Below are 15,299 nucleotides of genomic sequence, written 5' to 3' on the forward strand. Positions count from 1 at the left end.
TTGTCTAAATCAACCCTATAATGTGTGCTCATTATTTCTGCCTTGGCCTCCCTTAGCCCCAGATCCCTACCATTCCCTGCCAAGTGCCAACAGCATGCCTTTGAATCTCACAAATCCAGAGCCCATTAGGCTGGCTGTCAGGTGGCCAGGCAGTTCCAGTGAATAAGTGATAGTCAGAGTCTCTGAGGTATCTGCTCCCTCTCACTGCATCCCGGCCAGCACACCAGCCCCATTTTTCATGTGACGTGACAGTAAAAGCCTGAGTCTGGCTATACATCCACCTCTGTCCACTCTACAATAGCTCACCTCTCTCAGAGAAGTTGACCTGGCCAAGAGCTGTGCTTCATTCTCGGGGAGGGAGTCAGATGTTCTGAGACACAGTTGTTAGTCCTGAGAAGAGTCACCTGGAGCTCATGAGCATCTTCACCTCAGTGCTCCATGCTTTCTTCCTTTGTGCAGGTCCAGCCTAGGCAGACTGTTCCTCCCACACCTATTCTCTATCAGGCTGTGCTAAGGGACCGCCGAAGACGGGGGGGGGGGGGACGTGGGTGTCCCCCCACCATGTGTCAGAGTTTGACACTAGTTCTAAGTGGTAGCCCAGTAGTTAGGGATCAGAGAATGGCCTACTGGCCAGTTTTTATACCTGCCAACAGCTGCCACCACCAACTAGAGGCGCTATTCTCGTAGCCAGTTGGTAGATGAATCTGAGGAGCCAGTGTCACATCATCCACGTGCCTGCTGCTCAGCCTGAACAGTATGGCCTTGCCAAGAGTCCCTTTGTTCTCAGAGTGGTTTTGAGGGCATGGTACTAACTCAGAGCACTGCTGACCTTATATTTATTGAGCCTCCCGTAGGCCGAGGAGCTGCTTAGTATAGAGAGCAACTGCCAGGCTCCTGGAAGCCAGAGACTCAGAGACACCAGTGCCCTGCAGGGTCAGGTGTCTGCAGGAAGTGGTCGGTGCCAGTGAGAGGCCGCTTTCCCATGGCGGCTCCAAGCCATGCTCAAAATTATACTCAAATTTAGACAAGGGGCACATCATAAAAATACAGCCAGCTTAAGGCTGTAGTAATTTGATAGGGCTGCTCTGGGTCCCAATACTTTTCCATCAATTTCAAAACAGCCAGAAAAGCAGATTGGCATATTCCTAAAAACAAAGAAGCACTTGGTGTTGAAGTAATGACCATACAGTAGCATATCAGACCCCACAGACATGCCTCACACTAGTGAGAGTGAAGACTCCCACACTTTTCTGGCATTTCTCATGGCCTGGACACCCATGGCCACTGTGGGTTTCTCCCCAGCCCACACATGGTCACCCCCATGTATGCCCCACATGGCATCCCAGTAGACACCCTCCTAGGGTGCATTACATAGACACCTCCCCCCCCCCCCAGGCTTTCCTTACTCTCCTCCATTGGAAAACAACAGTTCTGACAGATCATGTGACGTATCTACTACCATGCCACCATTAGCCAATGGGAGAATCCAAATGTGAACCCTATCCTTGGTGACTCCACAGCCATGTTCGACTTTCTAAGACAACCCAGCAGAATATGGGACATGACCCTGAGTCTTCCTGGGTCCCTCAGGGGTAAACCATGGCCCCCAGGTCAGAGTTTGAGTCCCGACTGTGACAGCGGTCTTACAGCTGTCCTTTATTGTACACTGCCGCCTGTGGACCTAGCTCCAAAGCTGTGGTCCCAGTCAGAGGACAGTAGACCCAAGACAGCCACGTTCTCTTCTGATCAGGGTTAGTTTGGGGAAACTAAGCATGGAACAGGCTGAGGCTGGAAGATTATTTGTGCATCTGCTTTGTTCTACTAATTGACCTCACACTTCCGGTCTGGGTCTGAAAGACCTGCATGTATCCCCAGGATGGGCATTCTCAGTTTCTGTGCTCCCAGGCATCAGTGGTGTGGGTTGCCCATCATGGTTAGGTAGCCTTGAGACCCGACCCGAGATATTCCTCTGCTAGATGGGCCCTTTCACTGTCTTTTTTGTTTGTTTGTTTTGTTTTTTCTTGGCAAATGGGTTTGTGTTGGGTTCCTACTATGCACAGACATTAGGAATCCCAAGTGGTCAAGCAGGTTCTCATAGATAAACAGGGCAGACCAGGACTATCAGGTGACCACAGAGGCATGTGTGCAGTTGGAACCCACAATGAGGGACCAGGCAGGGGCTCTACCAGCTGGTACAGACCAGCTGCAGAAAGCTTTTGTGTTCCCAGAGACAAAACCCAAAGAGTAAATGCTGAAGCCAGGAGCCCCTAAGGAACAGGCCCGTCTGTGTCCATCCCCCTTTCTTGTTAGAAACAAGTAGAATCCTTGACCCCATCTCCCTAAAGCTTCCCTGCAAACCCCGCCCTTCCGAGTGCAGAAGGGAGGAGTCTTTCTTTGAGAAACAGCCCCTATGGCCCATGGCTAAGACCTCTGGCCAGGAGTGGGTTTAGAGCCTGTAGGCCCAGCATAGATTGGGACCACAGCCAAGAGGAAGAGTCACCTAGTGTGCTACACCAGCAGTGCCTGCTACACCCCCATTCTGTCATGTAAAACTATGCATATTCCCAGTGGCTTTTTACCAAGGGCTCAAGTTGGGAGCCCACAGATACCCAAAGAGAGAGAGCCCATGTTGAATCCTAGACTGCCTCAGGAACCAGACAGTGAATTTTATGTTCCTGCTCAGCCTTTGCTTACCAAAGGGACTTGGGGGACTTGAGTGGCCTGCTCCAGCACCCCATCACACTCAGTCTGTTTGCCAATTGCTCCTTCTCGTTTTTTTTTTTTTTTTTTTTTTTTTTTTTTTTTCTGATTAGTCTCTGACTAGTCTAGCGGTGTTGCTCAGACTGGCCCAAGTGATCCTGTTGCCTCCTCTTCCAAACTCTGAGACTGCGGCCTCTGCCATGACGTCAACAAAAGTGCTTTTGGGTGGCCAACCCCTCAGTGGAGGGCTGAACACCATGTGTTACTTTATCTGTACCAGAAACCAAGTGACTCACATATCTAGCTCAACTAGATGGCAAGTCTCAGCTTGACCCCTGGTGAGAACAGGCCACAGGCTGGGTCAACACTTTCTCTATTTTTCAGATATTGGAATCAAAAGCAGCAGTGTGGAAAAGTCAGTGGGCTCCTTGTCGGAAGAGAGTGTGGGCCCAGTGCCCTGCGCACCCTCACTGTGCAGCATGCACACGTATGAGCGTGCGTACTCAATGTCTTCTCCAGTTGTATATGCTTAGGCTCTGGGAGCTCTGTTTCTGAGACAGGTTTTACCATGTAAATCAGACTGGCCTGGGACTGATGCCCCTAGCTCAGCCGTCAGAGCGCAGAGATGCCACTGACCAGGATGCCTGTCTTTACGGAGTCCTGATGAGGAATTGTTCCTCAGCTACTGATCCCATGGTGTACCTTAGTTCCTTGCATTTCTGGCATCCACAGTGCCAGAGTTCTAGAGTTTCTTTGTGAGTCTCTTTGGGGCAAAAACCAGAAAGTGTTTATTGGAAATGAGGCCAGAGAGAAGGTCAGGCTGCCCTTGCAAGTGTAAATGTCGCCCTGTGTGCTTCAGCCGCCATCACAAGAGATGACAGGAAAAAGGAAGGGCTAGCCTCTGGGGCCAGGGTTGAGGGCCTCCCTGACTTCCCTTCCCCAGGCTTCCTTCTTCCCTCAGCCTTTTTACACTGAGGTTTTGGTCACCCACATACTCCAAGGAGGCAGTGTTGTCTTTTCTCCCCGCCATGTGTTTAGATGGACCAGTGCACCGTCCCCAGCAGTGTCTCCGCGTGCTCCCGCTGTGCTCGCACTCTTAGCTCTCCTCTTATAGTTTGTCTCAGAGACCACGACCTCAAGAACACCGTGAGCCCTTCCTCTTATTCCTGTTCCAGCTTGTGCATTCACACTTAGCTACCGAGTACCTAGTTTCCCCATTTCCTCTCTGTGCCCTGGTCCTGGCTCCCAAGGTGGGACTTCCCAAGTCATCCCTTCTCCAAAATGCCACCATGAGCCTAAAGCAGGCATCAGGTCCAGCATCCAGGATTTACTTAAAGCTTGAAGCAGATCCCTCCATGTCACCCTCCCCAGGGTCAGAAATGCTTCCTTCACTCTGACCCCTGACCACGCCCCTCCTTCCTGCAGGCATTTCCTCTGAGCTTTCCATCTTTCTGCAGGTCCCAGATAAAACTGAGAAGCAGTTTTGTCCTTTTGTCCCCTGGTTTTTTTTTTTTGACAAGACCGGAAGTTATCAGTGACCTAAATCTTTGCAACAGGATTGAACCGCATTAAGTTGCAGGTGTGAGGACTGGAGCCATGTGCCTGTCTGGATGCACAAGGCCTGAGTTCCATCCCCAGTGCCACACAAACCAAGCTTTGTGGGACATGCCTGTAATCCCAGTGCTCAGGAGTTCAAGATTCTCCTTGGCCACATAGCAGAGTTTAAGGCCAGCCTTGACTGTGAGACCCTGTCTAAAGAAGAAAGAAAAGTTGCACAAATGAACCATTTTTTCTTAGATGTCCTGACCTTGGCTCATCTTGGGGGGACAGCATGGATGTGTCCTGTCTACATGGTGGACTGGCAGTCTGGGTTCCCGCTGGACTCTGGCCTACTGCAGCCACAGCCCTTCTTCCTTTGTTCTTGCTAATGCTGTGTCCGTCACTGCTGCGTCCTTTTCTTTTCCACCTCACCTTCGCCGTTCCATTGTTACAGGCTTTCTATGATGTCGCTGTGTTTTCCCTCTAGTCAGGAGTGGCAGGAAAGGACGCCGGCGTGTGTTCAGCCTGTCGGAGGCCGACAGTCACGGCGGCCACTGGGTTTAGTGCTTCGACCAACAGCTGCCACGGCAACTCACGCACAATCAAATCAGGCAGGTCTCCTTCAGGAGCCCCCAGGGGCCCACACTACTCCTGCCACGTGTAGCAGGGTCGGCATGAGCAGGGCGGGCAAGCCGGGCCTAGAAAGCACGCCATGCGGATCTCAGCTTCTTTTCCCTTTCTGTCCTCTGCCCCAGGCCAGCCCTTCCTGGCTTACACAAGAACACTTATACAGCCCACAGCTCAGGGCAGCCTCTCCAGAGTCAGCCCTGAGCTGGAGGCCACATCCGTGTGTCCACACAGACCCCTACAGTTCTACTCACTGTTGACCAGGGAATTGAAAGTGTGTAACGGGACCGAGGATGTTCTTTCCCAGGCCTTGGCCAAAGCAGCACATGCAGCTGGTATCTAGGCCCAGTGTTTCCTCCTTGGTAGATGCCATCTTTCTGGTGACCCCGTAACTGTGAGCATCACCAGAGGAAGTGAGCCAGCTCTCCTTGTCAGGGCCATCCCGCTACCATCCCAGGACATTCCCTCATGCTTGCTGACATGTCCATGTGCTGCCAGTGTGTTGGCACAGCCCTTCACTTGGCTTTCTGTTTCCCAGCTGACCTTCAGAGCTTTGCATCAGCTTGCTACATGGAGTCCTTCCTTCCTTCCCACAGCACTTGCCTGCCATTCCAGCCTGTATACAACCAGTCCACATCATTCCTGGAAGCCATCACTTACTTTACAAAGACCAGTGAGGCCCTGCCCTAAAGCTACAGATCACGTCTGAGGGGCTTAGCTTCCAAGTACACAGCAGGCCGAGGCTGGAGGCTCCGCAGCCCTCCTGGGAACACAAGCTTGCTCTAACTGCCACTCCCGTGTCTCTACCACCCCAGGTCATGCCAAAGCCCTCATCTTCAGTGCCCACACATGGAGACTTTAGGTCTGGAGGCCTCAGCACAGCAGAGTTGCCAAAGGTCCCACGAGTCACCTTTACTGCTCCAGCTTTGTGCAGAGTGTGGCCTCTGCGCCTTCCCTGGGGAAACGGCCTATCTTCTCTTTTTTGCCCCTTTGGCCAGATAAATTTGCTGCCCATTTTCAGGAAGTAATTTCTAGTATAAACAGCAGTGGACGGTGGGAGCAAGAGGGAATTCCTTTTTTCTATTAAAGTGACTAGGGGTATTTTTTAAAGTGGAAAACAGCACTCTTTGACAAAAATTGCTACTTTTCTGAAGGCAGCCATTTGTATGTGCAGCTTTGTTGGTTGTTTTGCTTTTGTGATGGATTTGACGGTGGGTTTGACCATGGTCTTCCCACCTTCATGATTATCCTCATCCTCAGAAGCTCCACAGTGAACCAGGAAAGAGGTAAGAACCCAGGAAGGCAGTGTCTCTGCTCCTCAACACCAATGGCAGGACAGTTCCATTTGCAGCATGAGTCATTTCTCATTGCTACCATAACCTCTCTCATGGAGGAGTTCCCAGGTAGGCTCAGACCTGTTCCAAAAATTTGATAGAGGTCACTGAGCTACTGAGTGCCACTTGGACACAGAGGGTTCACTCAAAGTCACAACAGGGACCTGAGCTGAAGCCAGCACAGCTCGCAAGCGTCACTTGTACAGTGGGACAAGACAGTAGGAAGCAGAGAGAGCAGCAGCAACAGTGTGAGCGCAGCAGTCCTGCTCAGCTCACACCTCTGTCTCTGCACAGTTCTCACTGACACCCACAGCCCCTAAGCAAGGATGGGCCCAGAGCCATGGGGAGTGGCTTCTCTAGACTTGCTTGTTCTCTCCCGCTCTGTAAAGAAAGGCCGGCTGGGGAAAGGCTGGGGAAAGAAGCTCCGTGGTAAACATTTGGCTAGCTTTATGCCTGAGGCCCTGGGTTCCATTCCCAGCAGTACAAAAAACAAAGCTCTTGGAAGGAACTGACTGGGCCCTTCCATCTTCCTAGAGTCCAGAAGAAAGGAAGGCAGCGTGTGCTGGGCGGCCCGTGTGCTTTCCTTCCCCTGTGGCTCCTCCTCTGCTCACCACCCCATTCTTCATGTTGCCTGGTTTTATTCTGTTCTTCGTTCTTCCATCCTTTGGCTCTGTGTTTGGTTTGCGTTTCCGTTTTATTTTGGCTTAAATGAAAAAACAAAATGAAGTCAACCAGAATAACATTGAACTAAAACTACACCCTATCTGCCCCCAGTCCCTTCAGACAGCTCCAGAGCTGAACAGTTGCCATCTTTTACGGAGGCTGTGACCCCCAGAATCCGTGCAGACATGAACGTGCAGCCAAGCTACTGTCCTAGCCTCCTCTCAGGGTCTTAAAGTACCCAGCCTCTGTGGTGTTAAATGGTTTCCCTTGAATGCCACACATTCCTGGATGACATCATAGAAAAGCAAGTGGCCTGAATCTATCCACAGTCTAACCGAAGGTTTAATAAAGTGCCACACAACAACAAAAATTCTTTATCTGGTGGAGGCTAGCTCAGTGGTGGCCCTGGACGAGCCCATCTGCTTTGTGGGTGCTAGCTCAGTGCCTGCAGAAGGCAGAAGCTCTCAACAGTACAAGAGAAACTAGAAAGTCCTGCTTTTTTTTTGTTTTAACTGTTACACTAGATTCCTTGGCAAGTATCTCTAGATGTAGCCTCTGGAAATGTCCTGCACACAGAGCCTGCCTGGGCCAGGTTTCACTTTCAGTACTCACATGTGGACTTCAGGCAAGCCTGAGTTTTCCCTGCTGTCACAAGTCAGGCACCCGAGGTACACACTACCCTAGGCCTAAGTTAGATGAAGCTTCTGGGTCTCAACAAGGAGTAGGCAGAGCAGACATGCCCCTAATGCCAGCAGTCTCCCCGAAGGGTTTTCCACCTTGGTACAGTGCAGGAGTGGCAGGTGTCAGCTGAGTCTGGTGTCACCAGAGCTGAGAGTATCTCCGCTTTCCTTCCCACCTAGATGCCCCCACAACTCCAGAACAGCCTCAGCCTCACCTAGACCAGTCAGTGACTGGGAATGAAATGGATGTCAACTCCAAGCCCAGCAAGAACTCGTCGGCCAGGAGCTCTGAAGGGGAGACCATGCACCTGTCCCCCAGCCTCCTCCCCGCCCAGCAGCCCACCATCTCCTTGCTCTATGAGGACACTGCTGACACACTGAGCGTTGAGTCGCTGACCCTTGTCCCCCCGGTTGATCCCCACAGCCTCCGAGCCCTCTCTGGCATCTCCCAGCTTCCCGCACTGGCTACAGCAGATGCAGAGACCCCAGCTGAGGATGCTGTAAACCCAGAGCCTGCAGGCCCCACAGAGCACTGAGTGGGCACCAGAGATCTCCCTTTGTGTGTGCGGCCTGCTGGCAGGGACCCCCGTGCAGATTGTGATAGCAAGACACACCGGAAACACCCACAATTCTCCATGGCCCTGGAAACTGCCCCTCATACCTCTCCCTACAAGACAGCAACGGAGCACCCGTTTGCTCTGAGCAGCCTGGGATCCTAGAGACAGCCTCTTGTATATAGGTGACGGCACTGGCCACCTCAGAGGGGCCTGGGGCCCTGTCCCTGATCCTGGCAGCCCCAGGGGGCAGAACCCACGGGCACCCTCCTTCAGGCAGCTCCTTTGTCTTCTCTCCCAGTCTGGACAGAAGTGGACAAGGTTACTTTGGGTAGAAATCTGTGGAGAAGCAAACCTAGATAAACATCTCTTTGGGCTATTTATTTCTGTTTTTTTGGCAACAGATGAAGAGATTTATTTTAAAAGAATCTATTTTGGGGGAGGGGCAAAAAGAAAAAGTCCTCAACCGTAAGGCTCTGAGTCACATTAGAAGTGTCAGCTGTTAAGATTCCCGTCCTTAGAACTTTTCCATGTTTTTATTATGAAGTTGTGGGTGTCACTTTCTCTGTCTTCCTGAGTGATTCTTCTTTCTCTGTCCCCAACTCTACAAGCCTGTGAGATTTTGACGCCTCTTCCTGAAACACTGAGGTACTTCCAAACAAAGTGAGAGAGACCTGAATATGCTCACGTCACGTAGGATGAGGCCAGAAACCTCTGCTCTCAAGACCTGAACGGTGTAGCTCCCTGTTCAGGGCGGCGCACAGCCACAGCTTCCAGCAGGTGTTCCTTCTCTCCTCGGCCCAGAAAGACCCATTAGTCTCAGAGCCCACGACAGGAATCAAAGGGTTTAAGGCACAGAAAGTCATCCTCAGATGTAGTCAGCTTTCCAAGATGCAAGTAGAGGCCCAGCTAGGGGCCCAGCTGCAAAACCGGTGACCAAAAGCAGAGTCCCACCCTCCCACCCCACCCCGTCCTCTGCTGCTACCACACAGCTTGTTTCAGTATGAAAACCCCATACTTTTAGGCATGTGCCAGCAAGGACGGCATCTGTCCCATCAGGCCACCAGCCAGATCCCCACTCAGGCTCCATGGCAGAGCCCTCTGTGGCTTTCCTGCAGATTTATCCTGAGACACGTGTCACCAGATCTGCCCATCATTACACGTTGGCACTCTGTTGAGCTGACTTCCCTGCAGGCCCCAGTGCTTAGTTTTCCAAAGGAAAGCAATGCTCCCTGGGAAGGTAGTGGTACCCATGTGGACTGGCTTCTCTGGTCTTTAAAAGCCTTGCTGTCAAAGACATGAGATGGTTTCTGAGACAGAGGACTGGGTCAGTAAGTAAACCAACCTTGCTTAGACGCAGCTACCCCAAAGGCCCTGGCAAAGGGGGGTGCTCCAGGGTACTTGGCCCCTGGGAAGACAAGAGAGTGATGGTCACTAGGAACTAGAGCTCTCTGGACCCCACAGCCAACCTTGGCTGTTTCTTGCTCATTTGCAAGGAGACAAAGGAGCACAACTGTACACTGAAGTTTCTGAAATATCAGTTGCTAGGGAAGCATAAATCTTATACAATTCAAGTGACTTCAGAGAAAAGCCCACACTATACAGGTAGGCCCCGTCCTTCTATGACTAGCCTCTCTCCCTTGCAATCTGGAGATTTCAAGGAAGAGAAAAGATTGTGCCCAAGGTGGTCAGCAAACTCTGAAAGGGTAGCTGCTGTATAAAACTCACCAAGAACAAGCCTGTGCCCACAGCGGCCTTGTAAGGTTGCTTCCTGTAGCCAGGACGTACCTCCAGGTGAGCAAATGTGGACTTCCTGTGAGCAGGGTTATGACACATTGCTGATGAGAGATGGGGTCCTGGGGGAAGCAACAGGACTTGACCCTGAAGAAAGACACTTTCTCACCTAGGTCTTGGTGACACTGGATACACCCTAGTGCTAGGGAGCACTCCGCTAACTTAGTGGCTGTGCTCTCCACACAAACCTAGCCAGCGAGAACCTACTGAGTCTCAGCAGGACTGCCTCCAAAATTATTAGTCCCATCTCCCAGGCCAAGCATGCCATGTCGGCCCTGGTCTCCCCTCCCTTCTGCAGTGCCCCAGGGCAGACCAGCAGCTGGCCTCTAAGTCCTCGCCTCAGCTTTGATGGTCACCGTGGAGACATGCAGGCAGGTGGGACACTTCCCACAGGTCAGACTCAGTACTGCTGAGCTTCCTGTGTGGTGGAAGTGGTGGGAGAGGCTTCCAGAGCTGAGCCCTCTCTGCGCTTTATCCACCCAAGCCCTCGCTTTGCCGGGGTTGGCTGACTGCATCCTAAGGATGGCACTGGCTTTCTCTGTGGCCTTGAAATGCAGCTGTAAATAAGGCATGGGTAACCAAGTCCGATCTTTTGTAGATGCAATAAATATATTTCACAGTCACAATGGGCAGAAGGTTAAATGTTTCTTCCCTCCCTCAGAGCTGAAGCTGTGAGGGAAAAGAGGCAGAGCTGGGAAGGTCTGGCCAGGGAAGGCCTGCTTCTGCCAGCGGGACTCATACTTGTGGGAACTGAACTTGAGGGGAGGAATGAATGCTAGAACTTTCTTATCATTTGAAACTTGGCAATAAAAAAGCAAAACCAATGGCCCAGGAGTGTGGCCTACTGTTCCTCGGCACCATGGTGGAGGCCATGCTATTGGGAGAGTCATCAAATGCCTTGACCTGTCAACATTTCCCAGGTGGGACATATAGACTAGGGACCCCACTGGCATCCTCAGCTCTGCTGTGGCAGTTCCAGGAGCAGCCCTAGTGGGAAGGGCCATTGAAGGGGGACAGGATCCTGGGTTGCTCTGCCTCAGCTACTTCAAACTTGGTGCTCTACACATATGATATGGGCTGGTGTAGCACTGCCTGTTGGGAGAGGGACAGGAAGTCACTGTATTGTCGCTTCAGAGACCCAGGGACCAGGATGGGCTCCCCACCTGGGACAGTCAGGTGACACTGGTGATCACAGTTCCTGCACATTTCCAACATGGAAGTCCCTGGGCCTAGAATCCATAGCTTCTGCTCCAGCTTGAAACTATCCCAGAAATGCCTGGGGCCGTAAGAGTCTTGGGAGCAAAGCCAGAAGAAGCTGGACACTCTCAACCTCATACCGAGTCTTTGCAGGAGAAAGGAAGCCATGTACTGGCAGCCAGAAGAGCTTACTTCCCCTTCTGGACTGTGGCTGTCTTAGTTCCTTGGAAGTCCAGCCATGATGTCTGGGCCTGCAAAGGCTCTGAGGTGCTTTGAGTGGGGTTGGAGTCTGCTCACCGCTGGGCATCACTTTTACCCCACAGCAGCCCGGCTTGGTTCTGTGGGCAGTCACAGGTTTCAGTAGCCTCAGTGTGTAGGAGGAGCTGGAAGGATGGACAGGGAATGGGGGTGACCTCAGAATGGACAGAGGCCAGGAACAGTAGTTACCAGAGTGCTCAGCTATTTCCCTGCCTATCCTGGATCTCCAAGTCAAGAACCAGATGAGGGCGGAAGACCCCACACATCTTACTGTCCCTTATTATGGTTGAGGAAAGAGGGGGATCAGAAATCTGGGACAGGAAGGAAGGGGGTGACGCAGCACTTCACAGACTTGAATACATGTTAGAATCATCTGGAACTCAAGCCCAAAACTAGAAGCACACACGCCAGTCCTAGTCATCAGTATGCGGTACCCACACTGAGAGCCCTTAGCACTGTCTGGGCCCAGAGCAACCTAGAGCCACCTTACATGGGGGTGTGGCTGGTACTGGCTGTTTGCTGCCACCAGTACTGCCCACCCTCAGCCTCCCTCAGCCCACAGCAGCCCTGCTTTGGGCATGTGGGCACTTGCATGACTTGGAAGCTTCAGTCTAGAGAGGGAACTTCCTGTAAGTAAATGCAGGACGGTGGCCTCAAAGTTGGGGGAGTGAGGTGATTCCTAGATTCCTAGTCAGTTGTGATGGCTGTGCGCACATGCATGCACATGCGTGTGAGAGTATGTGTGTAAGAGAGCATGTGTGCATGTGTGTGTGTGAGAGAGAGAGAGAGAGAGTGCATGTGTGTGTGAGTGAGTGCATGTGTGTGTGAGAGAGAGAGAGAGAGTGCATGTGTGTGTGAGTGTGTGCATGTGTGTGTGTGAGAGAGAGCATGTATGTGTGTGTGAGCATGTGTGTGTGTGTGTATGTGTGTGTGTGAGATAGAGAGAGAGAGGATGTGTGTATGTGTGAGAGAGAGTGCATGTGTGTGTGTGAGAGTGTGTGTGCATATGTGTGTGTGAGAGAGAGCATGTATGTGTGTGAGCATGTGTGTGTGAGAGAGTGTGTGCATGTGTGTGTGAGAGAGAGAGCATGTATGTGTGTGTGTGAGATAGAGAGAGAGAGAATGTGTGTATGTGTGAGAGAGAGTGCATGTGTGTGTGTGTGAGAGTGTGTGCATGTGTGTGTGAGAGAGAGAGCATGTATGTGTGTGTGTGAGATAGAGAGAGAGAGAGGATGTGTGTGTGAGAGAGAGTACATGTGTGTGTGTATAAGAAAGAGTGTGTGCATGTGTGTGTGAGAGAGAGAGTGTGTGTGTGCATGTGTTTGTGTGGGTATGAGAGAGAGAGAGAGAGAGAAAGAGAGAGAGAGAGAGAGAGACTGGCTACATGCATTTATGTGCACGGTGGAAGCAGAATGGCTGTCATTCTCCGGTTGTGTTGTTTTGAGACAGAACTCTGCCTCTTTGCACTGGTTTAGCTAGATTGGGTGGCTGACAGCAAAGCCCAGGAACCCTCTCTCCACCACTCCAGGGTCATCTTACCCTGATTGTTATTTTTTTAATATAAAAATGTGGGTTCTGAGCATTGAACCCAGGTCCTCATGTTTGCAAACCAAGCACTGATCCTCTCTGGAATCTGTTACCATGGAACACTGGCTGATCTTAAGCAGCACTTCCCTGTGGCTGGTGTAGCAGCTGGGGTCCAGGCACTTTCCACTCTCCTGTGTGTCCTCACAGAGTGACCCTTCTACCCACAGCAGTCAGGAGGGGGGTCAGGTAAGGGCAGGTAGCAGCATCCTGCCTGCCTGAAATCTGAGTCCCTCACAGGAGGGGAAGACCGAGTCCCAAGAAACGAGGTAAGGAAAGCCCCGTATACTTCCATGTGCTTCTTCATGATTCTTCAGGACACAGGGAAAAACCTCTGGGCCTAATGAGCTTTTCTCCAGAGGAAGGTGAGTTTGGCATCACTTGACACTTGGGGTTTCCCGGGAATTCATTCAGGGGTACATGATGCCCAACAGGAAGCTAGTGTGCCTCATTCTCCCCCCAGACTGGTCATCATGTCCCAGCCTTACCCACAGCTAGAACCCACAACCATTAAGGCCCTTAGATTACCAAGTTCTGCCCTTGGCCTGGCACCTGGGCCCTGTCCCTCCTCGGATTGTCCCACTGTTAGCCTCCCTTTCTGATAGCAGCTGCACTCACCCAAACCTGCTGTATGGAAATTGGAGGTCAAACCTAGAATAGAGGACCCTGCTGTGCCAGGCTAAGCTAACAGGCTCCCAGCAGGGTGTGGCCCACAAGCCAGTTCAGGCTCAGCTCAGCTGTTACCTGGAAGCCCAAGGAAGCCCTGGTCCACGCCTCTCCCCCAGATTCTCATGCTCTGCCAGCCTCCACGTCCTGATGCGTGGGCTCTAGCTCCATGGTCACATGGCTTGTCACCCTTCCTTACACAGTCATGGTCAAAGTCGCCAACATGCCAGGAATGAACAACACCACACAAAATAAGCTCAAAGCAAACCTAGAGAACAGGCCTCCAGAGTACTGTGGTAGTGTTTAGATGTGTGTGTGTGTGTGTGTGTGTGTGTGTGTGTGTGTGTGTGTGTGTTCATGTTTTGGGTATACTTGTATATGTGCATGCACATGTGTTTCTGCAAATGGAGACCAGCGGACAACCTCGGGCGCTATTCCTCAGTGTCTTAGTCGGGGTTACTATTGCTGTGATGAAACACAGCTTACACTTCCACATCATAGTTCATCATCCAAGGAAGTCAGGACAGAAACTCAAGTGGAGCAGGACCCTGGGGGAAGGAGCCGGTGCAGAGGCCATGGAGGGCGCTGCTTACGGGCTTGCTTTTTCAGCCTGCTTATAGAACCTAAGGCCATCGCCTAAGGATGGGTAGCACCACCCAGATAGGCTGGGCTGTGCCCTTTCGCTTCAATCACTAATTAAGAAAATGACTCTAGCTTGTGTCAAGTTGACATTAAACTGGCCAGCACACTCAGATACCTTGAGGGTTGTCTTGTCGGTTGGTTGACTGGTTAGTTAGTTGGTTGTTTTTTCAAGACAGTTTCTCTATGTACTCTTGACTGTCCTGGAATTCACTCTGTAGACCAGGCTAGCCCTGAGAGACCTATCTGTCTTTGCCTGCTGCGTGCTTGGATTAAAAATGAGTGCTGTTACTGCCCAGCCCACCTTGATTTTCTGAGACAGTTTCTCAGGAGCCTAAAGTTCACAAATTAAGACTAGGCTGGCTGGCCAGCAAGCAGCAGCCCCTGGAATCCTCATTTTCCCGCCATCCACCTCTGGGACCATAAGTGCACACTACCATGTCCACAGCAATACGCCCAGGGTTCCTCTGAATAGCTCTGGCTATCCTGTAACTCAGAGATCTGCCTGCCTCTTCCTCCCAAGTGCTGGCACTAAAGGTGTGTGCCCCCAGCACCCAGGTTTTTTTTTTTTTTTACTTGTTTACCTGTGTTCTTACATAAACTCAGGTTGCCCTGTGTGTAAGACAAACACTTTACCGACTGAGCCATCTCTGCCCCCAGCCTACAGGTCTTTCTTTGAGAGGGTCTCTCTGTCTAGCCCAGGGTTGTCCTGTTCTCTAGATTGCCTTCCCTCCTCGTCCTGTGACAAGATCACAGCTGTGCACCTTCCTCCAAACCCCACCTATTTAACTCAGATTTAACCAAGTCCTTTGGCTTTTCCTGTTTGTTAAGGGGACTCCATGTTGAGACAGGCTTGTCACATGGGACACCTCACCAAGACTTTTCTCTTGGATGGGATCATCAGGGTGACAGCAGAAAAGAACCAGGTCACATGGACTCCACAGATCTCTAAGAAGTCAGGGCTGCAAGCTTCTGGGCACTGCTGACACAGCAGGTCCCAGGTTGACATGAGCTATAGATTTCTTGTCAGCACTTTTCCAACAGACCCCCGCAGAGTCCCCCGC

The 15,299-nt window shown here is 51.6% G+C and overlaps 1 protein-coding gene across 4 annotated transcripts in view; it reads left to right on the top strand.

Moving 5' to 3' along the window:
- The window catches only part of CLEC16A (C-type lectin domain containing 16A), a 184,615-nt gene extending 173,925 nt beyond the window's left edge, over positions 1–10,690 (top strand). For 3 of the 4 annotated variants that reach the window (XM_080942201.1, XM_080942202.1, XM_080942203.1), the window contains one exon: positions 7,724–10,690. In XM_080942201.1, coding sequence (XP_080798327.1) covers positions 7,724–8,079 — 356 coding nt within the window. In that variant the 3' untranslated portion in view covers positions 8,080–10,690. Of the gene's footprint in view, positions 1–4,726; positions 4,851–7,723 lie in introns of those variants that run through there. The other variant, XM_080942204.1, reaches the window with a different exon arrangement.
- The last annotated feature ends 4,609 nt before the right edge of the window (positions 10,691–15,299 follow it).

Source organism: Micromys minutus (genome assembly GCF_963924665.1).
Source record: "Micromys minutus genome assembly, chromosome: 31".
Lineage (NCBI taxonomy): Eukaryota > Metazoa > Chordata > Mammalia > Rodentia > Muridae > Micromys > Micromys minutus.